Source organism: Protomyctophum parallelum (assembly GCF_964188405.1).
Source record: "Protomyctophum parallelum genome assembly, chromosome: 10".
In the NCBI taxonomy this organism is placed as follows: domain Eukaryota; kingdom Metazoa; phylum Chordata; class Actinopteri; order Myctophiformes; family Myctophidae; genus Protomyctophum; species Protomyctophum parallelum.
Window position 1 is genome coordinate 32,540,000 of NC_139704.1, and position 26,571 is coordinate 32,566,570.

General features: G+C 43.1%; 1 protein-coding gene across 2 annotated transcripts in view; it reads left to right on the plus strand.

Annotated features, from left to right (window-relative positions):
- The window catches only part of camk2g2 (calcium/calmodulin-dependent protein kinase (CaM kinase) II gamma 2), a 70,458-nt gene extending 44,112 nt beyond the window's left edge, over positions 1-26,346 (plus strand). The window contains exons 12-23 of one of the 2 annotated variants that reach the window (XM_083775471.1): positions 1,021-1,063; positions 2,015-2,074; positions 5,921-5,961; positions 12,738-12,800; positions 13,970-14,014; positions 14,900-14,945; positions 15,835-15,939; positions 17,551-17,679; positions 19,020-19,095; positions 19,395-19,489; positions 20,184-20,441; positions 22,654-26,346. In XM_083775471.1, the coding sequence (XP_083631597.1) occupies positions 1,021-1,063; positions 2,015-2,074; positions 5,921-5,961; positions 12,738-12,800; positions 13,970-14,014; positions 14,900-14,945; positions 15,835-15,939; positions 17,551-17,679; positions 19,020-19,095; positions 19,395-19,489; positions 20,184-20,416 (936 nt within the window). In that variant the 3' untranslated portion in view covers positions 20,417-20,441; positions 22,654-26,346. The remainder of the gene's footprint in view (positions 1-1,020; positions 1,064-2,014; positions 2,075-5,920; positions 5,962-12,737; positions 12,801-13,969; positions 14,015-14,899; positions 14,946-15,834; positions 15,940-17,550; positions 17,680-19,019; positions 19,096-19,394; positions 19,490-20,183; positions 20,442-22,653) is intronic. The other variant, XM_083775472.1, reaches the window with a different exon arrangement.
- Positions 26,347-26,571: the final 225 nt, after the last annotated feature.

The window sequence follows — 26,571 nt, forward strand, 5'->3', positions numbered from 1 at the left end:
TTAGTTTTCATTTAGTTTCCATTTAGTTTTCTCCAGTGAAAAAAGGTAGTCGACGAACATCTTTCGTCATAGTTTTAGTCCACGAAAACAACACTGACTCACTCGCACACATACATGGACGTTTGGCAACAGCAGTGGCGTGCACAGACATTTAGAGGGGCAGGTGCTCAAGTGAAAAAAAGGGCACCTTGTGCAGCGCATTTTGGGGCGGGAACCCATTTTGGTGCTTTAGCTATTGAAAAATAGCAGATCTACAAGCTCATAGCGCGCCACCGAGTGGCACGCTACGAGCTTGTAGGTCTGCTATTTATTTTTTTATCGAAGAACCACTGACATAGAAACATAGCTTTAGATTGTGGGGGGTCTAAATAATATAGTAGAAGCGGTTTTTTTTCATCAAGATTTGATCAATGTCACCGCATGGTCCACACACTACAAATTAAGGAAAAAAAATTAAACCTTTTTTTTTCTTTTTTTGAGCAAAATTGCCAAAAGGGCAGGGGGTGCTCTAGCACCCCCTAGTGTCTATCTGTGCACGCCACTGGGCAACAGTGTGTCTCCCAGGAACGTGTACCGTGTCCATTTCTTCTTTATATATATATATACTCTTTGGTTTCTTTCGCGTGTAAGCAATTCCAACCACAATTCAAACCATCTGTCTTCAAAACCTCACTGCCAATTGCTGCGATTGACTGAGACACACACACACACGCACACTCACACGCCTCACACACAATAATAACAATTACAATTATTATTATTATTATTATTACATTAAGTGAACTACAACGGGTGCTCCTCAGTTTGGGAATTCCTTACACACTTTTCTTTCTGCAACCTGTGCAGTCTCTGTGATCGTATACAAATGTTTGGACTATACATACCTGTAACTCTGAGAGCGTGCACATCTGACCAAGTAGACCTGTAACTGTAAGGGCCCATTTGGTCACATTTATACACTCAATTAAATCAGATTTGAAATGAGATTATTCTAATCCGAATTTCCCTGCGTCTTTCCAGGGAGCTATCCTTACAACGATGCTGGTGTCCAGGAACTTTTCAGGTGAGAAGAACACGGGTAATGTTTGGTGTTATTTGAGTCAATTGCCAACCATCCTGCCCCCCAGCCTGTGTGTGTGTGTGTGTGTGTGTGTGTGTGTGTGTGTGTGTGTGTGTGTGTGTGTGTGTGTGTGTGTGTGTGTGTGTGTGATTTCTGGTCCAGAGGGGGCGGGTGCTGGGGAAAACAACCGGTGGATGCTATTGGTTCACCGATCTGAGCGCCCGTCCCCACTCCTCTACCTCCCCTCCCCGGTTGAAAATAGCGGAGAACACTGAAGGCATCAAATTTGGAGCGATGCCCCTCTGCACTGTTATTGGTTTAGCGAAATACAAGTTGGCTCCCACTTCCTATGCCTGATTTTTCCAATGGGTTTTGACCAGGCTTTTATTTTTGAGCCGGAGTTATCCATTTTGCGTGTTTTCTGAAAATCTGTTCTGTCTGAACTTGTGTGAGGCTGAGCAACATTGAATCGTCACACGTCATGGAACAGACTGGGACTTTTGCTTAACTTTTTTTTGTTGTCTTTTTGGTCTGTGCTTTATTATGGAGCTCGGCTCACATTTCCTCTTATGAGAAGGTTAGATTGGTCAATCCTCTCAAACCTGCACATTTGGTTTCATGGATTGAACCGATGTGTTTTTCTCTTACAAAAACACATAAGGGGCCGAGGGACACATACATACTCCCCAAAGATGGGCAAGCCAAAGTCCTGAAAGGCTGTTAAGGACTAACATGGTTCAATGAATAAATGGTATAACACTTTGAAAATAGTCTCATCGTGAACAAAACATTGAGGACTTGTCGTCGTTCGTGACCAGCGTCTCAAAGCTGCAGTCTCATGGTCGCCGTGCAGTTTTCCCACGCCGTTTCGGTTTTTACTGGGGTATCAAACTATCAACGCCGACTACCTATCTCTGACCCTTCTTGGAACTGAACGTCCTCTCTGTTCACTAGTGGGACGGCAGCACACCAGCCCTGCTGCCTCCACCAGCACGGCCGCAATGGCACAGGAAGGTATGTCTGCGTGGAGGAAGGCCACTGACAGCCTGGCACTGACAGCCTCTTCCTCTGTCTGTTGGCATGTGGCCTGGGTTGTTTGTACCCCCCCCCCCCCCCCCCCATCATTTACACACTCATCTCACCAACATGCTCTCGCACACACACACACACACACACACACGCACACGCCCGCGATAACATCTTTATTTGTATTCACATTTTACAAGAAATTTCTTGAACACAAACAGTGTTATAGTGGATGCGCAAACTTGAGAACACTCTACAACAAGTGCTTCAGGTACAGATCACGGGTACAGAAAGCATCGCCTTCTCCATATATGGCGACCGCCAATTATTGCAGACACTGAACAGAATTTTGCCGATGCCTTATAGCTCTCGGCTTATTGGGCATGCCTGCAATCTGCAGGCCCCTCACGACTGATTTGTGGACATTACCGAGGCTTCCAGATGTGAACACAAGTAGTTTACATCTGTAGCCAAGCTGTATAATAGCATCCTTAAGACGCTGGTACTTAAGCACCTTGGTAAGGAATGCCTCTTCCAGACTGTGGTCAAATGTATACATGCCACTTCCAAAATGGTCACTTCTCTACTGTCCTCATCAACAACAACAATATCTGGTGTATTAGCTGTGACTCTCACACACACACACACACACACACACACACACACACACACACACACACACACACACACACACACACACACACACGTATTCTGCCAGAGCTGTGTGTGCTGTGACACAGAGCTCTTGGACGTGGGCCATAACTTCTTGTACTGTATAGCGACTGAGCCACACCGGGCCACCTTTTCTGTCCAAAGCAATGTGCACCTGTGTTTCTACTGCCATCCACTGTACCTCACTTACTATAAGAGCCTATAGTTCCACTTACAGGTACATGCCTCACTACAGCCCTATAACATAAAAAGACCAGCCATCATCTACTGTAACCATCATTCCACTCCTGGCATGGCCGATGCTTGGTCGATGCCTACCCTGCAATCCCCCCCCCTCTGCACCCAGACCAGCATGCATGTGAGCGTATACTACTACAGTATGATGCCCTCTTGCATGGAAAACCGGATACTGCTCTGCTGTCCCTGTTGTTTCTGTGTGAATGGCTGGGGCTCAAAACTGAATAATGATAACCCACGCGTCCATGTGATATCATGAGCTGTTCACTCAGGCCAGAGTTGATGGCTTAATGGAAACGGCATGGATTGATTGATGGGCATGTTTTTCGTTTCTAATCTCTTCCTCCCTTCATTGATCGGTCAGGAGAGTGTGAGATTGTTTTCTTACATGGGTAAAGGACATTTTAGCTTGAGCTTAAATAATGCTGGTAAATTAATTACACACCAGCCGCAAGCGACACATTACCACATTTGCAGAGATGCCAACTGGGATATGGAGTTTTTTTTTTTTTTTTTTGCCTGCAGTTGTGGTGTTGAGTTTATGATACTAAACACTTTATTGAACCCCATAGTATGTGTGACCACATGTGCGTGTGTGTGTGCACGCACGCACGTGCATGCAATTTTTTTCTTGTATTAGTTTTGCAGATTTGTATTTAAGTCTTTGTGGTTATTTGACAACTCGGTCAGTTGCATGCATGTGATACAGTGTCACTGTGGGCATGTAGACACAGGTTTACAAACTACTGGTACTTACTTATACCATGCATTCTAAGGGAAGTTGTATTTAGACAACGCAGTTTCGGGAGAAGAGACCTCCTTCCGCTTGACCTTAACCACTCCTCCCCCATTATCAACAACTCCTCCCCCCTCATCAAACTCACCTGCCTTTCATTACCACCCGGCCAATCCCCGGTGCAATCACCACAGCATAAATACACCTGCGATCTCTCAACCAAGTTGTTTGTTCTCGCTCCACGACAGACCAAACATGGGTTGTGAGTACTGCACTTGTAGATCGGCTATTTTCACTATTCTTCAGATTCGCCATCACTTTATTCCTTGCTAGGAACTGTTCAAATAATTTGTTGTGTGCTTGCAGACCAGCTACTTCTGCTATTCATTGCTTTCAATTAATTGTCCTCACTATGCTTGAGGAGTATGAGATTAATTATTTTATCAAGTGCCACTAACACTCGCCATGTTCCAGTCTAACTTCTACCGTGAGTATCATGCTCTCTCAGTAGTTCCAATTGTACACACGTTCTTTTGAAACGTTCTCTATAATTTACTAAAGCTTTTGTACAAGTGTTCAAGTGCTCCAGCCATTTTCTAAACACCTCAAGCAGTTCACTCTGAACGCCGCCTCCTCCCTAAACACCTCTGAACAACACCTCCAGCCATCACTACCATACAGGGGAGTCAACTCTATTACAACACTTTTTCAGTCTCTAAGCACGACATTCTTGCATCTTAACGGTCCAACCAATTGTTTTGTGCTATAACATCCCAGCTCAGCCACAGCTTGAGCTTCACTCTGACTCCTCCTTCTACCTCACCGGTCACCGGAGTCCAGCCTCTCAGCCGAGGTCCAGGCAGACCTGTCTCCCCCCGGCCCTTCTCATCCCAGACTCGAGTGGCTCCAATCACACGGACCACCATGCTTCCCCCCCCCCCTCCCTAACGAGCACGCTGGTGCTCCGCCTCCCTCCACCTCCAAACCCCCCCTTTCCCCCTAGGATAGGCTCTGTGCTCCCTGTCCGGCCCCGCCCACCCGGGCCACCACCTCCCACCAACTCCGCCCACCAACCTCCTCCTGCTTCAGAGCAGCATCAACGGACACGTGCCCGGCCCTCTTCCCTCCTCCCTTCCCCCCCTCCTACCTGTCCCCCTCCCTCCCTCCCTAACGAGCATGCTGGTGGGTGCGGCTCCGCCCACCCGGGCCACCACCTCCCACCCAGCGCCAGGTTCGCCCGGCGCTGCCAAGCTCATCGCCAGGCTCGCCACCGCTCACCTGCCTTTCATTATCACCTGGCCTAATCCCCGGTGCAATCACCACAGTGTAAAATACACCTGCGATCTCTCAACCAAGTTGTTTGTTCTGCTCCACGACAGACCAAACATGGGTTGGAGCAAAGATGACCGTCAGCTCCAGAGACTATACGCCCCCACCTCCGAGTCTCGCCCTACCTTGGGTTCCTCACTCCACTCCATGCATTCATCTCATTCCGTTTCAATAAACTGTTCATCTTGAGCGAAGGTGTGGTCTCATACTAGTGAAAGGTCCTTTGAAACGGGCAGCGATTAACACGCCTAGTAATTCATTTTCAATGAGACCTGCAGGTTTTTTTCTGACTGAGAAGACGAGGGGCGTATTCACGTCGGTGCAGTCCCGTGAAATGTCTGTGCGTGTTTCGTGCACAGCCGCACAGGCCCGCGACTGAGCAGACCTGGATTCTGTTTAGCATTTTTTTTTTTACGCTTGCGTTGTCACGCCACCGAGTGGCGCGCTACGAGCTTGTAGGTCTGCTATTTTTTTAAACTGTCAGGATTTAAGACATTTTTAGAGTCTGATGATGATCTCAGGTCAAAATGCGTTAAAGAACCACCATTCTTCTGTGCGTTAGAATCTGATCTCAGGTCAGAATGGGTTAAGGTTAAATGACATGAATGGGGTTCTAAGGAGTAAAGATGCTATCCGACACATCACACAATGTCTTTAAATATTATGCAACAGTTTGTGTTCGCAGCTTTGTGTTCTCTGTTGTGAATTCATAAAAGCCCTGGAGACTTCACCATCAGACAATGCCTTGCTCTTTTTCACAATCTGTTCATCCTGCAGGTTGACCGATGCCCCTGATCTTTCCATTGGAAATGACCTAGCACACACACAGCCTCACCATCTGTTGTCTTTCTGTCTTTCAGCATGTAAAAGCTTACTCAACAAAAAGTCGGACGGTGTAAAGGTACGTTTCTGAATTATGTTTTGGACTCTAACTTGTTTTCCCCGTCTTACTGTCTTTCCTTCTCTTCTCTTTCTGTCGCTCTAATTAGTTAGTTTAATTAATTAATTATTAATTAATTAATGTTTTTGGTATTGGAGTATTTGGATGGTTCCAACCACAACGAGTTCCTGTATTCAGTCAATAGTTGTCTGAAGATTTTTTTAATTTGATTTAAAAAAAAAAGAAAAAAAAGCACTATCTAGACTAGAGACAAAAAAAGATGCACCATCTTACTCTGAAATTATCCAGTTCATGTTGGCTAATAAGGTCTACCAGTTAGATTCTAACGCATCAGTGAAAGTAAGGGAGGTGTGATCATTCACTAGGTTAAACGTGGTACATTTTTGTTATTTTTCTTGGTAGCAAGCAAGTCTCTGAACCACAGAGATCCAAGCTACCGTCATTTATCAGTGTTAACTTTGGTTTTGCCTCAATGCATGTGCAGTGAAGTGCCATTACAGACAAGGACCCCCCCCCCCAAAATAATCTCAATTATGTATGTAACTGGAAAAGCTATGCGCTACCTAAATCCATATAATCCAGTCTCATTGAGTACACCACATGACCGCTAAGTCATTTTTTTTTAGTACACCTTTAATGATTTCCAATAAATCTTATTTATTTCTTAAAACTAAATTAATCCATTCTGGGCGGGAACCCCTTTTGGTGTTTTAACTAAGCATTATGTAATACTTTAGCTATTGAAAAATAGCAGATCTACAAGCTCATAGCGCGCCACCGAGTGGCGCGCTACGAGCTTGTAGGTCTGCTATTTTTGAAAAATCGTGAAAATGCGGCACAAATCTTTGAAAATATATTCTTTCAGAATACTTTAAAAAATCTATATTTCAACGTCAGGCCTAAATGGTTTAATAGGGGGGGAAAACACCTGAGTTTGCTTTTACACTTGCAGTAAGTCAATTTATTTCCCGCAATGGCAAGACGTCCATGTGTCTCCCCCCCCCCCCCCCCCCCCCGGTTTGTGTTGCAGCACTGTTTCCTTTGTGGAATTAACGGCAGTTTCACTTTTTTGGCTACTTTGATTGTTTTTTTCTTGTTTTCCCGATGACTTCCCTGTTCTTCCTTTTCCTTTCCTCTCCGTTGCTATCTGTTCAGAAAAGGAAATCCAGCTCCAGTGTTTGTATGATGGTGAGATCACCTTGTCTTTTCTTTCATTTGTTTTCTTTCATTATTATTATTTTTTGGTATCTTCCCCTTCTATCTTTCTCTTTGCTCTTGTCGTATACTGTGATGACTGATAGTGCCAGATGGGGTCTGTGACGTGTTTTTATATTGTTATTTTTCATCCGGTCAGATTTTTTGTCAATTCCATTCAACATCTCTGCATTCAAACTGCCATGGGCAGGCACAAACACACACACACACACACACGCACGCACGCGCACACACCCCTCCACCTCTGCAGCCTGACCAAGATGTATCTACCCATTGATTAGAGGTCGGGTTTAGAGATTCAGGTCTAACGGGACTAATCTTCTGACATAGTTGGATTGATTTCAGCCCCCTTTAAGACGGTGACTTGCTCACGGATACAAAGCACAGCACGACGTTTCTGCCAATCTTATCATTCTTACAAAAATAGAACATTGTAAAAAAGCAGTCCTATTATGGAAATCTGTATAAGGGACATACAAAGGGGAGTCTTTCAATAACTTGTCGCCCAAGTGTTTACACACACATGCCGCGCACACAGCATTCCCATGCTCTCCACAGCTACACTAGTGCTCTTTAGCTCTGCCAGTGAAGCACGGGGCAGTGAGGCCTGGCTTAAGGGAGTAGGTGATCATTTATTTTGTATTTAACCATATTCACACAGCGTGGCCATTTTGCTCTTGCGTCATAATCATTTATTTTCTAAAGTATTTATCGTTTCTGCGTTTTTATAGTTTGTTATTCTTCTCTCCCTAATCGATGTCTCGGTTGCCTAGAGTAGCATTCTTCAGACACATTCTTTGGTGATCCCTAAAGAGTGCAGAAATTGTAGTTGGGACTCTGTAGAAGAGAGAGTATGGTCCATCTGTAGTGGCATAATATACAGTAACCTTTACTCTTAAGTACTGAACCCTCGTCTGTTTGACAGACGGGTAGTGGTGTGTGCCGGCTGGGTGGTGTGTGTGACAATCCGGTTGAAGTATACCTTTGGTACGGTGGCGGCGGTCGACGGGCCCGGGAGAACAATAACGCGACACGAGACAGTATCACGCTAAAGGTTCACAAAGTGTATTACACACATACAGGAAATGTATAGAGCTGGATCCTAATGACGTAACTAACAACACTGCTAACTGCAGCAAGCTGACCTTACTCTCTGAGATGTCTCCAGTAGCTAACTATAAAGTATGCTACAGTTCAGTCAGTACACGATACATTATCAAGTGCACTGTGCTCTCACGTACAAGTACACAGCCGTGGGCGATCAGATTACAACACTTAGGAACAGGGTTTATCTAGCAGTACTGTCCATGGGATCCCTTGGAACAGGTGTTATTGAGCAGTACTGTACTGTATGTGGGATTCCATAGGAACAGGGTTGAAGAAGTCTGAGTTAACAGATTTGTCAGTTTGAAGATGTCACACTGTACACTTGGGTTAAACTGGACCAATGATCAGATACATATATTGCAAACAGAAAGTGGGCGGAATGTTTCCAGTAACAATTTCGGTCAAGCTGTTCCTGTGGCAATCCTCTGACCGCCGAAGACTGTAGTTGTAGTTAACGGTCATCGAGTGTAAATATGTACAGTATGTAATGTCGGGCAGGGCAACAATTTATATTCTATACAGTAGATACCGTACTTTTTGTTTCATGGTATTAATACATCACCAGAACTATTTCATTATTCCTGGGGATATTACCAAGATGTGTCTTAGCTGCATTAGAGGTCAAACAAAATGAATGTCCGATTTTGGCAAACTTTAAACTGATTAGTTCCAGTCATTACATTTTTCTATCATTAAATTCATGGGTTGCAAATGTAGTCCCATACCAGCCATGTTTCAATTTGTCTGTACAGTCGGATTGGCGAACAAATTCATTTGTTTGCAACACCTGTTTGGTCCCCAACATGGCTGGTGTAGGACTTCATTTTCAACCCATGAATGTCTTATATGGGCCGACTGTCTTACATGGGCTTGTATGTATTTGTTGTGTATTATGTTCTGAGAGGGATGAGGCTAATGGTAAGAATCAAAACGAAGCCCAGCAGTTGAGTGATCGTCAAGCAACAGGTGCAACAGTTTAATGGTCAAGCAACAGGTGCAACAGTTTAATGGTCAAGCAACAGGAGCAACAGTTTAATGAAGGTAGCAATTCCATGATGGCAATGTGTTGCGTTCTAGATTGAAATAAATAAATAGATAGAAATTACACTTGAGAAGTCACACTGTTATAACAGTAATGTAATAGTCTCCACAACTGTTGATGCTTTGAGGAGCAACTTTGCAGACTGACATTTTCTGCTCCATAAATGTATAACTTTTCACCCTGAAGTCGCTTTTGTGTGCATGTCATAGGTGAAAAAGATTTGCAATTATTCAATAGGGTTTAAGTGCTTAACCCACTCCTGGCGGGAACCCCTTTTGCTGTTTCAAGCATTATGTTGTACTTTAGCTATTGAAAAATAGCAGATCTACAAGCTGATAGCGCTACGAGCTTGTAGGTCTGCTATTTTTTTAAAATCGTGAAAATGTGTCGCAAATCTTTGAATATAATATTCCTTCAGAGCCAAAGTTTTTAACTCAAATCTTTGCTTCTGAGGGGGTCCCTGGAACAACATATTTTCAGATGGGGGTCGGTGGCAAATTACATGCTTACAATATTACCCAATATTGGAGAAATAACTAAACCCTCTCGTCAAGGCCTTGCACTGCATGGACAGTTAAGACACTTGTAGTTCTAAACTTCATCTCCTTCATTGTTATTATTATACAGTATTCCTGTGGCTTGGCTGGCTAACAGGACAGTCGAATGCCACAAGGTGGAGCTGTTGCAGGTGTGCTATCCATGACAAAACATTAATTTATTTATTTTTTAATTTAAACCGGCACTTTTGATTTACCTATATCTTTTTATTGAAGGGCTGGGGACATGTCCAGTGAGATGAGGTCCTAGAATGTATCTGTGTGGTGACATGTTTATTTAGAAGATTTTCCCTTTGGTAATGTTCACAATATACCGGTCACCGGATGCATTCAGTGGGTATCACAATACAAAGAGGCAGATCGATGCCTCTTCAGACCCTCGTTTCACATGTTTACAGATACATGTTTGTAGGTATTTAGCAGACACTCTTCTTCAGAGTGTCTGAATATAAGACTTTCTCTGATTCAGAGTGCAAGATCAACAACGGGGTAATTGGAATAAATAATAAGAATGTACCTGTATATGCAACACGTGCAAATGATGAGCGAGAAGGAATTGCAGATGCAAAGATAACCACTAAATATTAAAGGGTGGATGTTAGGTGGTGCTGTTGAGTCAATCGAACATTGACCAGGGTTGAAGTGGTAGGCTGGTAATGACCACGGTTGAGGTGGTAGGCTCGTAATGAGTGACGTATAATTTGAAGAAGCTGGGGAGTCACTTGGCAGTCCTGACCGACGGAGGGACGTCAGAGGTCATTCCACTGTTTCTGAGCCTATAGAGCGTCGCAGTCCCGCCCCCTACCAGGGCCCAGGAAATTATTCTCCGTTCATTTTCCTCATAGACATTTCAAAAAGTATTTATTTAAAGACCTTTTACGCCGCGGACAAAGCCAACTCTTGTCGTGACAAATCATGACACACAGTTTTTTGGGCCGAACAAATAATTAGAAGAAAATATATGGCAGGTTACAACACTTTTTTTTTGTTGTAATTATTTGTTTGGTCCAAAATATGTGGGTGGGACTGCGACGCTCTATAGGGAGACTTATTTACAGATATTTTGTAGTGCGGTTTGGAAGCTTTGCACCGCTCCAGGTGGTTCGGTCAAGAACAACAAAGCACTTGGGTTGAGGGTTTTACTGAAGAACGTAGAGTTGTACAGAAAGCATGTGTGTGTGGTTCTGCAAACACACAAAACACATGAACATAAAATTACAATCATTTCCATCAACAAAATACAACTGGCTAAACATACAAACATCACCTGCCTAAAACATGCACACATTTCCAAACACTTTACAACAGCACATAAATAAATCAGTACTCACAACAATGTGGTCTGTACAGAATGAGCAGAAAACTAGGCTTGACAAACTCTAAAGTGTGCTGTGCTGATTGCAGGGTGGATACAGGTGCTCACTAATTGAGAATACAGCAGTGATAGGCTAGGGTCAATTTGCCCTCTGCCAGCCAACTGTTCTTAATTGAGGAGGTCAGCATGACCTCAGCTCAGTACTTGAGTATATTTGAGCTGGCCTTATTCACATAGGTCATATATAGCCTCGGTCCCAGGCTTACTTATCTGCGAAAAGAAAAGCCTGGTCACAACCTAAGGCTGAGAAGCTATCGGCGGTTGTATCCTCCGGAATATCCGTCAGATGTATTTACCCCGGATACGATATTTTCCCGACCAATCACAACACTTTTTTTCATTCACGGAGAATGTAAACTGATTTGTAAAGCATCAACGTCATTTCCTTTGGCGATACTTCCGCTAAAATCCCGCACTTCCGCTGATAGTCTTTTTAGTCGCGGTCTTGCCCAGGGTGGGTCATATAGGGAAGGGAGTAACGGGCAGCTCATATTAACTGCTGGCAGTGTGTGTGAAAAACTGTGAATGGGTGGGACGGGATCATAGGCCGCAAGTAGGAGGGTGCCACGCCGTGGTCGCTTTTGTACGTTATCTACAGGCAGCAATGGCTTGGAAAGTGGGACTCGAGCGCCGATGGGCCCATGTTAAAACCCATTTTGCGGGCGGAAACCCCTTTTTGGTGTTTTAAACATTATGTTCTGCTTTAGCTGTTGAAAAATAGCAGATCTACAAGCTCATCGCTCAGCGCTACGAGCTTGTAGGTCTGCTGTTTTTGAAAAATCGTGATTTTCTTTTTTTTTTCAGAAAACTGGAGGATTTAGAAGATTTCTTTTTTTTTATTTTTATTTTGAGGTCAGGCCTAAATGGGTTAAATGACTGCTGTTGTTCAGAGGGTGCTTCTCTGTTTTTACAACTCATTTTGGATATAACAAGAAGAAAAAAAGATTTAAAAAAACGTGTAGTCCTCGTTTAACGGACAGTTGTATTGTGGTGTATGTTGTATGAATTTTGAACCACCTTGCTCGGGACACACTCTGGCCCCCAGCTATACACCGTGCTAAAAAAGTATGCTCAAGTAAGGGGCTTAACCCATTTTGGGTTGGAACCCCTTTTGGTAATTAGCATTATGTTATGCTTTAGGCTATGAGCTTGTAGATCTGCTATTTTTCACAAATCGAAGAACGACTGACACAGAAACATAGCTTTTGCAGAAAACTGTCAGGATGACAGACATTTTTAGAATCTGATCTCGGGTCAAAATGGGTTTTTACGGACAGTTGTATTGTGGTGTATGTTGTATGAATTTTGAAGCACCTTTCTCGGGAGTACACACAACACTCTGGCCCCAAGCTAGTATACACCGTGCTAAAAAAGTATGCTCAAGTAATGTGGGGCTTAAGACGAGACCTATATACCCACCTTAAGGTTAGCTTTACTACAAATGGCTCTGTGTTGTGTTTTTCTTTGCCCCGGCATGCAGCAGGCGGCCGACAGTAAAAACAGTAGCACCAAAGACAGCAGCATGTCATCTTCGGCGCCAATGGTATATTCCATCTCTCTACTTGATTTCCGCCATCGTTTGCTTTTGCCACGCTGTTTTTATCTCTTTTCTTTTGTTCAGCTCTGCTTCCTCTTCCTTCCATCCGTCTGTTGCGCTCACACTGACTTCACAGACACACTCTCTCTCTCTCTCTCTCTCTCTCTCTTTCTCTCTCTCTCTCTCTCTCTCTCTCTCTCTCTCTCTCTCTCTCTCTCTCTCTCTCTCTCTCTCTCTCTCTCTCTCTCTCTGGCAGTGTGTGTAAAGGGGTGGCCACTGAATGTTGTACCTGTGACCCTCGCCTGGCCTCTGTTACACCCAGAAAACACACACACACACACACACACACCATCCCCCTCCTCAGGCAAGGCCGAATATACAACCTGTAGGTGTTGTTTTGCTGTTTCCATGCATTCTAAAGGTCATTGGTTGCCATTGGTTTGGTGATGTCCTTCACCGATAATGCCACAATGTAGTTGTCGTTTTGTGTCATAACGTGGGCGTACTGTAGAAGTGTCAGACGGAGACACTGCGTGCCCCGCCGCGCGATACCTCCTGTCTTCATCTACATTTTCAGACATTTCCGGACATCCTGCTGCCTCTGTTAACTGTGGCTCTCCCGTGCTTTGGGCTGTGCGTGTGTTTGGTGTAGGAGGTATAGCATACATCAAGTGGTTCCCAAACCTTTTCATGTCAAGGACATAGCCCCGCGGACGCCCATTTGAAAAGATATGCCCGGGACCCCCCCCCATAAGAGAAGACTTTTACGGCTCTAGCAGTGATTCTCAACCCGTTTAATTTCAAGGACCCCCAGTTTGACATGCATGTTACTCTACAGACCCCCCATTAAATGGCATTTCTATCTCTGGGACCCCAATTTATATTGTAAAATCAATGTTAATTTAACTCCGAGAGTGTACAAATGGCATTCGTACACTCTCAGAGTTACAGAGCAATAATGGTCCATTTAGCTGGGGACCCCCTGGAACTCCCTCAGGTACCCCTGGGGGTCCCCGGACCCCACTTTGGGAACCACTGAGGTAGCATACATGTCTGTGTGTACTCAATACAATGCCCTGGGTAGAAGACCCCCTTGTCATCTTCCATGACCCATCCCCCCCCCCTTTACATCCTCTCCCTGCATGTTAAAGTGTCTCCTAACCTCCCCCCCCCAGGAAGCCCAGACAACTGTTGTCCACAACCCAGCCGGCGACACCAAGGTAAGTGGCAGTCTCTCCCTGTAATGGCCACAGGCGACCACTAAATACTCACACGTAACCCGTGGAGGATTTTCTCAAAAGTACATCACTCACCAACAACATAATTGTTACATTAATGCAACACAATGTGCACAGTTGGATGTTCATTCCATATAGTTTGCCAAACTCGAGGGAGAGGTGTATTAATGCGAAAATCCTACACATCCTAAACAAAAACATATTGGCGTACTACAGTTGCCAAACACCCACTTTACCTAGTTTTGCCATTGTGATGCCACTCTTAACACCCCCTGCATGCAATCTTAAAGTTTCAGCTTTTTAAACACAAAAGTTTGCAAAGCCTATTATTGTGTAAAAACTCAGTTTTATCTGTACATTGACACTTCTGAGTTTCATATTAAATCAGGAATAACATGCTTAACCCAAGACTTTGTCCAACGTGTTTTGAGTGCAGACAAATCTCTTTGTCGCGTTATACGCTGACAAAGGTCTTTTGTCTCACACGGACGACACACTGGCACACTTTTCTTTTTCTGGAGAAATGACACACAGTACAGACACACTCGTTATGATCCCTCGATCATATGTAATCATATGGCCTGTGATACACCTCTTGATGGGGCGATGAGTGGCCTGTTTGGTGTGTTTACCCCCTGGCCGCTGTCCTGGCTGGTTTGTGTGTCTGGTTTGTCCTCCTGGGAGGGAGTCATCTTCTGTCTCTCCGTCTGGCTGTTTTCATGTCTCGACCTGGGGTGGCCCCTCACCACCACCACACATGGCTACTGAATTCTCCCTCACTAACCTCTCTTTCTGTCTTATCCATTTCTGTCTCTCTCTCCGTCCCTCTTCTTCCATTTCTACCCTCGGCCCTCTTCTTCCAAGCAGGGCTCCACGGAGAGCTGCAACAACACAGAAGAGGTGGAGATGAAAGGTAGGAAAGGTACTCGTCCAACTTTCTACCTAATTTGGCATGTTTTCCTTCTCTTTCCTGTCTTTGGGTTTAGCGGGCTACAGTACCTGGTTTTGAGTCCCAGGTCAGACGGAAGTACTTGCATGTATGTACTGTTCTCATGAATACGCCTCGTCTTCATCTTCTCTATAAACTGTCCCGGGTTCTAAGCCGTCTTCTCCAGTGTGGACTGTATTATGGCACTGTCAACCAGTGATTCATAGACCAACTAGTTAAAATTACAACGATTGCAGGTGGTCCATGGGGAAATATTTCTAAATGTTGTTACGTCCCCATCTAGGGGGGGAAAAAGGGATGCAAGATAAAGTGAAACTCGTTTTTTATTAATAACTTCATTTTACACAAATTAAAGACAATTCAATAAAGTCATGAATCACTGCCATACGAATAATTGCAATTTATGATTTAATTATAGTTTTGGCATTGAACATTGTAACATAAATAAAATGCATTTTCCGTTTGGTCTTTGTATATTTAAATAACCTAAATATACATTGGCCAAAATGGGCCATAATTGTATACTTGTAAAATGTTCTTTTCAAATAGTGGCAATCGCTGATCAACAAGCTTAATGTAACATGTTGTGTGAACTGCTGTTTTTTTAATGTCTCAACATGGAAACAATTCTGACAGTGGCATACAAAAAAAATTAAACATGCCGTTATGGCAAAGAGCCATATTGGTGATATAATATTGTGGGACTATGTTCTCATCCTTGCTGTGTTTCTCTGGCTAATGTGTGTGTGTGTGTGTGTGTGTGTGTGCGTGCACGAGTGTACTGTGTGTGTGTGTGTGTGTGTGTGTGTGTGTGTGTGTGTGTGTGTGTGTGTGTGTGTGTGTGTTGCGATAGTGGCCGTGTGTGGGGCCATTAGCACCGACAGTGCCGTGGCCAGCATGTGCAGTGCCACAGAGGAGCAGAGCCCGACCCCCACTCCTCCCTGCCCTCCGCCCGCCAGTAAGTTGGCAGCACTTCCTCCCCTCTTGGCTCTCAACTCTGACCTCCTGGCCTTTTTTTCTCCTTTTGGACCGAAAAAAAGGTTTCTAAATCCTGACATTTTTCTGAAAAACCTCATGTTTCTATGTCAGTGGTGGTGCTCAACCTTTTTCATGTCAAGGACCCACCAGAATTATCTCTATTGGGCCACGGACCCCCCCATCTCAAAATATGTAGTTCCAGGGACCCCCCGGAAGCAAATATTTTAGTTAAAAATGTTCGCTCTGAAATATATATTCAATGATTTGCGCCACATTTTCACTGTGGAGGGTTTTAAGTGTTTAATCCCATACTGACTGTCCCGTGACATTTGCACCCCTCTGCAGTACTACTATATGAAAAAAGCTCCCTCTGTTGACACCATTGTCGGAAGAGAATTTTAGTTAATTATTTCACTCCAGGTCCACTGATCTACAAGCTCACAACATGACGTGCTGCGACACGTTGTGAGCATGTAGATCTGACTTTTTATTCGTGCCCCGCCGACGGGCAGACATAAATCTGGGCTGTACAAGTTGTGAGATCTTGCAAACTGTCCATTATGTGTCATTGTACATTATTTTCAGTGCTCATCCCTGTCTCCTCCGAGCACCAACTGATCTCTTTGCTTTGGACTGTATACGCTCCAAACCTTATACCTTTGACCCTCTTCCAATACTTCCAATGACCAATGAGAGGTCAACTCATCATCGTCCTCTGTCCTCAGTGACTTGGTCTAATATTATGTCTACCAGCTTTTCTCTTCCTCTTCTTACAACTTCAATTCAAGTCCCTTAAGGCTCTCCTCTTGGGCCTGCTTTGCTGCCATCTGTTGGCTCCTTGACTCCACTGCAGCATCTGATCGTCTTCTACATTCTTCTTCTGCTCTCTCTCTGTGGCTTTTTGTAAACGGCAGTTCTTTAAAAAAAAAATTGCGATCATAAATGATTGTTCTTTCGTGTGCAGCACGGACTTGAATCGTCCATGACCAGCTGACTTGCTTGATATTAGTGTGGGAACAAACCGTTAACATGCGTGCCTTTTTTATTTTGTATTTGAATCAGTATGGACTTAAAGGAGAATTCCATACTAAAAAGGCTTTCTTACCTTTCTTTGTAGTTCCCACCAAAGAGGTCCAGGTGTTATTTTGTGCAAAAGCTCCTTATTGGCTCTTTCCTCTACCATAAGCCCTAAATGAATTGCGTTGGATTGAATGGGGCTATCGGGTGTTGTGCTAATTCGCTTATTTCCATCGCTCAAAATTCTATATGTTTTGTATATATCCTCTCTTCATAATGTAAATAATATCCCAAGCGGCACACTTTACTACTTATTTAGATGGAAATAAGCGAATTAGCACAACACCCCATAGCCCCATTAAATTCCCATTCAATGCAAGTTTTTGCATGAAAAAAACACCTGGACCTCTTTGGTGGAGGACGTGACGACTACAAAGAAAGGTAAGAAAGCCTTCTAGCATGGAATTCTCCTTTAACTATCAATGTGCTGTATTGATAAACCATACCTTTAACACACAGCCAAGACTTAACAGGTTACTTGCTTGCTTGCTTCCACTGCTGTGTAATCCTGCAGCTGGCCCACAGCCAGAAGCTGTTAGCCTCCCCCCAGTCCCCGTAGCCCAGACTGACTCAGCTCAGGCCTCCTGTCCTGAACTAGAGAGGCCTGTGCTAGCCCCTGGAGTCACCGTCAACCTGCAGCAGAGTAAGTGGTATACACAGTGGAAATCCAGAGTGCTAATTTAACCATTAAACCATTAAACCATTTAGGCCTGACCTGAAAAAAAAAAAAAAAAAAAAATCTTCTAAATCCTCCAGTTTTCTGAAATAAACATTTCCACACATTTTCAAAAACAAGCTCATAGCGCGGTGGCGTGCTATGAGCTTGTATAGATCTGCCATTTTTTCAATACCTAAATTATAACATAACCACCAAAAGGGGTTTCTGCTAAAAATGGGTTAACTCTTAAATTTAGTTAAATATACACTCAGGATTTGGCTGTGCAGACAGTCGGTCACTGTAGAACGTCCCTTATACACAAAATGCTGGTGCTAATGTGGAATGGTGGCAACACAAGGGGGTTTCTACACTGGCTACCAATGTTTGCACGCTATGGCACTTTGTATTGAGTTCACCGTGGAAAATAAAGTGACTTAAACTTCAGCAGAAACCTGTGGTGAAGGTTAAACACAATGACTGCAAGAGGAAAATGTTTTGTTTTTGAACAAACGGAACACAACATTTAATGCAGGCCTGCTGGACTACCTGATCACCTGGGCTTTCTGGATCAGCAATGCAAACGTGCTCCAGCTGGTCTATGTACAGTAGGCTAAAATGGATAATGTGGGTGCTGATTTATTCTTCTTCCAAGGAGAATAATAATTGAGCTTTGTGTTGCGTACAAACACCAGGCTGAGCATGCAGTTGTGGTGTGCGGTGTACTTGTACTATGGACGTCTTGCAGACATGTCCTGGTTGTCATGTCGGGCTCTGTTGATTTGAGTATTCACATCTGTGTGCTTTTTTCCTTGGATACAGTTGGTAAAGTCTTTAAATGTATACTGTGTGTGAGTGAGTGTGTGCTCGCAGGATGGCCAGTTAAATACCAGTTAAATTATTAATATTTGGTGTAATTATTGTGGGTGGACATGCTTCATCGAAGTTATGGCACGACAGTATACCATAGCATACAAACTTAGTTCTAAGGTGATGAACTTCTTAACCCATTTTGGCCTGAGATCTGATTCTAAAAATGTCTTGTACGTCATCCTGACAGTCTCAATTTTTCAAGAATAGCAGATCTACAAGCTCGTACGCGCGCTATGAGCTTGTAGATCTGCTATTTTTCAATAGCTAAAGCATAACATAATGCTAACACCAAAAGGGGTTCCCGCCCCAAAATGGGTTTTAAAAGTCAAAGCGTTTAGTGCGACTTAGTCCAAGGTCATAGCAGGTGTGGGCTTTGCGTTTTGGTCTGCCTAGTCATCAATCTCTCTCTCTCTCTCCCTCTCTCCCTCTCTCCCTCTCTCTGCCTCTGCTTTCAGCTCGCAAGCAAGAGATCATTAAGATTACAGAACAATTGATCGAGGCCATCAACAATGGAGACTTTGAGGCATATACGTAAGTGTGTACGCTCCTCTTCAGCGTCCTGTCGGTCCCCAGTGATATAAATCCCCTTCTCTATTATCTTAGACTTGACAATAACACAGCAAATGTGTCTCATATACTATCTTGATGTTACAGAGTTGAACCCAACCCCAAAGCATCGCACTGGGCCTTTGCAATTAATTTCACAGCCCGTTTTATAGCCGTCTTTCTGGCATATTTACTGGAGTTGGATGACACACTCCACTATACAGAACAAAGTGCATAACGGAGGGCTTTTGTTCTACCCCCCCCCCCCCCCCCCTTCCCCCCAGGAGAATCTGTGACCCCGGCCTGACTTCTTTTGAGCCTGAGGCACTTGGAAACCTGGTGGAAGGCATGGACTTCCACAAGTTCTACTTTGACAACTGTGAGCAGATTGTTTTTAACAGTTTTAGCAATATTCTACGTAACTTAATTTAATACTAATATATTGAGTTGTTTATCGGCAACAATGTGGCTACGTAACGCGTGACGTAATCAAATACGAAGTCCAACGGGAGGCTGGGCCAGACTGAGTAGCCAAAGTGACAAAACAAATCACGGAACACAGTGGACAGTCGCATCTGCAAACTAAAAATCAAAGTCAAATTGACGCACTCTGTGTGGAGTTTGCATGTTCTCCCCGTGTGCCCTAGGGTAGGTACCCTCACAAAAAACATGCAGTAATCCTGGTCACTAAAACTGCCTCCCCCTGGCCAGCCGGGGCGCCTGATGGAGGGGAATGGAACTGGTCGGAATAACGTGTTCCCCCTGTCAGGTGTAAAAGGAACAACTTGGACACTCGGGCACGAAGGAAGCATGAGTTCAAGTCCGCTGCTCTCCCCTTGTCCCCCATATATGGGGACTAGGTTGGTGGAGGGTGTGTAGAGAGCCCAGGATCACATTAGATGATTGACACAGGGGTGAAAAATGGGTTACAAAATCGTGGGATAAAAAATATATTTATATATATTTATACAAAACAAAACAAAATATATTTATATATATTTATACAAAACAAAGTCAAATCAACACTCGGAACTTTACCGTGCGAGTTGTCTGTATAATCCCCTCTCTGCCAGTGTTGAGCAAAAACAGCAAGCCGGTGCACACGACCATCCTCAACCCTCACGTTCACCTGATCGGCGAGGACGCCGCGTGCATCGCCTACATCCGCCTGACGCAGTACATCGACGGCCAGGGAAGGCCGCGCTCCTGCCAGTCGGAGGAGACGCGCGTGTGGCACCGCCGCGAGGCCAAGTGGCTCAACGTCCACTTCCACTGTTCGGGAGCGCCGGCCGCACCTCTCCAGTGAAGCAGGAAAACCTGGCAGCCAGCAGGTCTGAAGCAGTGTTGTTTTTGGCAGCACATTTCTATTTTAGTTTAGCCATATATCTTTGGACTGAAACTTCATTTAGTTTTAGTCACATTTTAGTCACCTGGAACGTCTTAGTGTTAGTCCAGTTTTAGTCGACTAAATGTCATAAGATTTTAGTCGACTAAATCTACAGTTGATTTAGTCGACTAAAATGTATTTTGGCGGGTCTTGATGCCGAGTGTTTTTACACTTGCTGAAAATAGCCGATCTACAAGCTCACAACGCTTGTAGATCAGCTATTTTCAGCACGCAACCATGTGTAAAATGACTTATACTGGATCTCTTGTCCACTAGTCCCTTCCTAACATTTTAGTCTAGTTTTTATTTGTCGACGAAATTGTCAGTATATTTAAGGTCATTACACACTGGCGAATTAGCGACGCGATATATTCGTGCGAATAATTCGCATTTAAAAAAAAAACAATTGAAGTCCATGCAAGCTTCCACATCAGTGGCGAATGTGCGAATGTGCGAAAATGCGACCGTTTTCGCTTTTATTTGTTCGCTCTGGTGTCGTATTTTGCAGAGATTCGCAGGCGAACTTTAACATGCAATATTTCGCATTTTCAGATCGCTTATTCGCATCGCGTCGCTAATTCGCCAGTGTGTAATGACCTTTAGTCTTAGTTTTAGTCATCGTAGCTTAGTTTTAATTTAGTTTCCATTTGTTTTTGTCAGTGAAAATAGGTAGTCGACGAACATTTTTCGTCTTAGTTGTAGTCGACGAAAACAACACTGGTCTGAAGTCTTGAACAACACCAAACATCTCACTTCACCACCCACCTAATTTATATCCGGGTCAATACATCATCATCATCAGACATCATCATCATACTGTACTTAGTGAGATATTTGAGTGCACAATCACACTTGCAATTTCCCCGAGATTTCGAATTCTCTAGTTAAGTATATTTTTGAGGGGCCACTATCCCCTCCTATGGCCCAGCTTTCCGGGTTTGTGTGAACACACACGTTGGCTTGTGATTTGCTGATCACCCCCATAGCGATGATTTGATTGGCTGAGCAAAGTACATAATTGAAGTGAGGGCAGAAATGTGAAGACGCCAAAAGTGATCCTGACAGTTTTCATTCTGACCTGAGATCAGATTCTAAAAATGTCTTCTATGTCAGTCGCTCTTTGATTTTTCAAAAATAGCAGACCTACAAGCTCATAGCGCGCCACCAAGTGGCGCGCGCTACGAGCTTGTAGATCTGCTATTTTTCAATAGCTAAAGCACGACATGATGCTAACACCAAAATGGGTTCCTGCCCAAAATTGGTTAATGATCTGATTGGTTGAGCACGGAATGTTATGTATGATGATGATGTATGATGATAAGAGCGCCCCTCACTTCACACGGGTGTGATTTGTCAGTAAGAAATTGGCTAAAGTCAATGACTTGTCTATAAGGAGCAACGGTATCTGTAGACTTCAGAATCTTTGGGTGGGTTGGATCTTCTGTCTGTGGGGTTGGTTTCTGTTCAAGGGTGTTGTAGATCATTGGTTCCCAACCTTTTTAACCCATTTAGGCCTGACCTCAACATTTAAAAAGAAATCTTCTAAATCCTCCAGTTTTCTGAAATAAATATTTTCACGATTTAATTTTTTTTGCAGATCTACAAGCTTGTAGTGCGCCACTCGGTGGCGCGCTATGAACTTGTAGATCTGCTATTTTTTCAATAGCTAAATTAGAAGTACCCACCTAAGAACAAAACATTTGGCTCTCCAAGTACCACCATAGTAAATAACATTTATTATGTATTTATTTTGTTAAAAATACAGGAGCCATATGCCTGCCCTTTTTGTTCCATTCATAAGCCAATAATGCTGCTGCTCTGATATGACAAAACTCTAGTCTAATCACTAATCGGCACAACCGATGCTATTTCTAACGTGATGAATCCGTTCTCAAAATCGGCTTTGTTGCTGTCATGCTCATTTCAGCACGGCTGGAGAGCCAATTTTTTTTATTTTCAACCAATTGCTTTGGTCTAGAACTACCTGTAGTAATATAAATATTTCATTTCATTTAAAAAAAAATTGGCCTACTCCTCTGTGTGTACCACCAGAGGGGGGGGTGGGGGGCTCAAGTACCACTAGTGGTAGGGGAACCTCTGTTGGAGACGATGCATAGTATGCTTTGTAATGACACCATCCTTCTTCTTTTCTGCAGCTTTGCCTGAATTCCTTAAAAGCCGTTTGGAGTATTTCTTTCTCCGTTGTCGGAGCGGTTGCATCGGAGCCTGGATAGAAGAGGCAGGGACCGTTGAAAAAAATCTAAAATAAACGGAAAAAAAAACATCAACACATTATGATGGGGTGGAGGGGGGGGGGGGTGATCTTTAAAAAAAGGAAAAATACATGAATAAAAATTATGATAATATTTCAAAAGCTGACCATCGGGACCAACCACAGCAGTGGCCACCACTGACCAGACCAGTCTGACACTAGCGACACATGACACATGACCCGCCTTTTCCTGCAGATGGTTGCATGTTTCTGATGACCACACAGGGGTGCTGTTGTCCTGGTCCCTTTCCCCCATGGCCTTTCCCACCCCCCCCCCCCCAACTTTTTTTGTCAGGAAAAAATATTGAGTTAAAAAAGGGTGGAAACATTTTCACTATAATAAATAGGATTGGGGTGGTGTATATCATAACGTATGAATAGAAATGTGATTTTTGTCTTGTCTTGGGGAAAAACACGAAGAGCACATTCTATAATTTTGGAAGTATTGTGTTTGTTTCTACGTCTTAAAATTAACAGATATATTTAGGTAATTTTCTTTTGTTTCTTGTGGGGGAGGGGGGGGGTAAAGGAACGCTGCAAGGAAATTGTGAGAAGCAACTAAATTGTCGTCTAATGTCAGAAGTAAAAGGCACCAAAGTGTAGACTTAATACATGCACATTATTTTGGGACAAAGGAATGGGCTTGTCAAAGGTTACCGAAGGGACCTTTTTTTTTAGTGTTACAGATTCATTTTTATCCCTTGAATTATGTATTTTAAAGTATTTTGTGTCGGAAAGATATCTTTTTTTTCCCCTTCCTTTTTTTAAACGGGGACTTTATTTAATATAATTCTGTATAACGTTACATATTTATATAGGAAGAAAGAGATGCTTTACTTTCAGTTTAGAAAGTGAAGGTTGTGGGTCCAATACTCTGTGCTTTGAGATTGCTCTGTGTAAACACACACACACACACACACACACACACACACACACCCTCACACACACACACACACACACACACACACACACACACACACCATTTATCTGTTCTGCAGTGCTCTGAGTTGACCATTTAGGGGAGTCCTTTCTCCTAGAACCAGACCTCCACTCATCCGAAGCATGGCTGCGTTCTCTCGCTAATTTGTTTTCCCCTTCTCCTGTGTTTGTTGTAGTTTTACATACGTACGCATGTCTTATTTGATCTTCAGGAAGGAAAACTGTTATGGCCTGTACTGTTTTTGCACAGAAACTTGAGACTTGATGCTGTTTTTGTGCTTGCGCTCTCTCTCTTGCGAACCATAGTGCAACTTCAGGTTAAAGCTTTTCCCACTCCATCTTCCCTTTTTTTTCCCCGCCAGACTTATCTTGCGGACAGGGAAGATTAAAGAAATTGGGCCATGGCCATCACTTTTTTTTTTTTTAATGTTTCCTTCAGTGTCCATTACCCCCTTTCATGTGCATGAATTGAATAATACACACATCAAACTGAACACATGAGAATCATATCAGAGTTACACACATGCACTTTGTTTAGCCTATAAATCGTCTCTCACAATGCACAGCCTCAGAAGCACACACTGAAACATTCTTCCTTTAAAAAGGACCAAAAACTAAAAAAATAAAGTATGTGTCTTTGTTTATTCCCTCTCACTGTGTGTATGTGTGTGAATTTGTCCCAGTAAACGGGTCATGTATCCCCACTCTGCTCAACGCTGCGCCATAGTTAACTCATTCACCATTCCTGGCTAGCATCGGATGGAAGTCCAGAGTGAATCCATTCCCTTGATTCCTTTTGGGTCATCTTTTTAAAAGTATGTAAAATGATCATCATCAAAATGATATTGCAAGAAAGGGAAAAAGCAAACACCCCCATTCCCTTCTGATATCATGTATCGGTCGCCTGTGTTGTTTTTTTGTGCTGTGGCATATCAGACACGCCAGGTAACTCGACCAGTGCCCTAGCCAACCAACACAAACACACAAACAATTGCACCATGACAATGTGTTGTAAAACCAGTACTGAAACTATGTGATGTTTTTTTTATGATGTTTCTTTGTGCTGTGTTGGCATCGGCCCTACTACTGTATGTCAATAACCACCAGGGGACGATGCTTTCATCCATTGTGTATGTTCACACAAACATGGGAATGTTTTAGTAAAAGTACAATGCCATTTACTTAAAACTCCTTAAATTATAGAAAATGGAAGACAATGGAAGGGGATATCATCTATGGGAAATATGCCTGTGTAATCAGTGGCCAAAGTATTGGGACAGTATAACATCAATTTCTTCATTAAACCTATGAAATGTATACACTTTCTCACAGACATTTTAAAATGGCGATTGGAATGACTGTCTGCCTGGCTGAATTAGATGAAATAAATTATTCAGACTAGCTCAGTCTTTACACTGAGTTACGCTGAGTCAACAGTGTAGAGTGTTAGAAATGTTGATTCTGGGTCCCCAGCATGTAGAACCTGCTGGATGCTAACTTGCATATGTTGTTCATAATTGGCATAATATGTGACCATACCATTAACAACCTATAGAAGGCATTTTTTTTTTAAACGGCCATAGTCACCCAGATGTGTTGACACCATCACATTTGTAATGACGGCTATGGCCGTTTTGAGCCCAAGTGTTGGGCTCAAGTGTGTTTTTGTGCAAAACTAATTGGAATGGATTCAGCATCATGAAAACCCCCTAGTTTGACACGTCACATTTTGAATGTTTTGCCTTCTATAGGTTGTTAATGGTATGGTGCCATTGTGGTATTAATTATGCCAATTATGAAAATTGCTGAACATATGCAAGTTAGCATCCGGCAGTTTCTACCTGCTGTGGGGACCCATACTCAACATTTCTAACATAAAACCTTGGTGTACTCAACATGTTCGGGTTCACAATTGGGGCTCTATGGGCTGGCTTTTAAACTAGTGATTGATTCAGGCGTAACCCAAATGCTGAAGTGACCCTGTAAAGCTTGAAGCTTTGTTTAAAGTATTGGTTACATTTGTACACTCGGTTAAATTCACATGGGTCGAGTCCATCCTTCTCAAAATGCAATGGAGCAGAGGCAGCACTTTATTTGAAATTCTGAGATCAGTTTCAATGCAAACAATTGTGTTGGATATAGATTTCATGAGCATGGAGCAAATTGAGCCAGTTCCACTCCACTGCCCAAATACAATGGCCTTTTGACTGTAATTAACAGCTAACTGAGTAGCGGGATATTAAGAGAGCCTTCATACAGCATACAACAAATTTTGAAAATGGATTCAAAACCACAAACTTTTAACAGTGACTATATATGCAGTTTTACAAACGGAAGAAATATGCATGTCTAATTTCTGGTAATATTTTTCACTGTCTGTGTTTACTTGTTCGAGTAATGGAAATATATGTTACTTGCATCCAGGTTAATGAAATGGCTCTGTCTGAAATGATGAAAGTGATGTATCACATTAAAAAGCATAACAACATTAACAAGCCATAGCTTGGTATGTTCCCCTTTATTAGTAAATTCATTGCGTTGTAATCATACAAAGGGGCTACATAATTATACTCTTGAGTTTCATTTGGATGCTGGATTTTTGCATGACCATACAATTAATAAAAATCATGAATTTAAATCAAGTTTGTTTGTGTGAATGACAGACCATTTTGTTTTGCTTTTGACATACAGTAGGCATTTCATAAAAAATAATGCATTCAAAACACAACTTTGAAAAGAAAAGTCTGTCTCAGATATACATTTTTTTGTTACATTTCAAATGAGCTGTACAAATGTATTAAAGCAGCTAGCTGTATCTATAGTTTTACAATAATAAAACGGCTGTATACTGTTTGAGCCACCC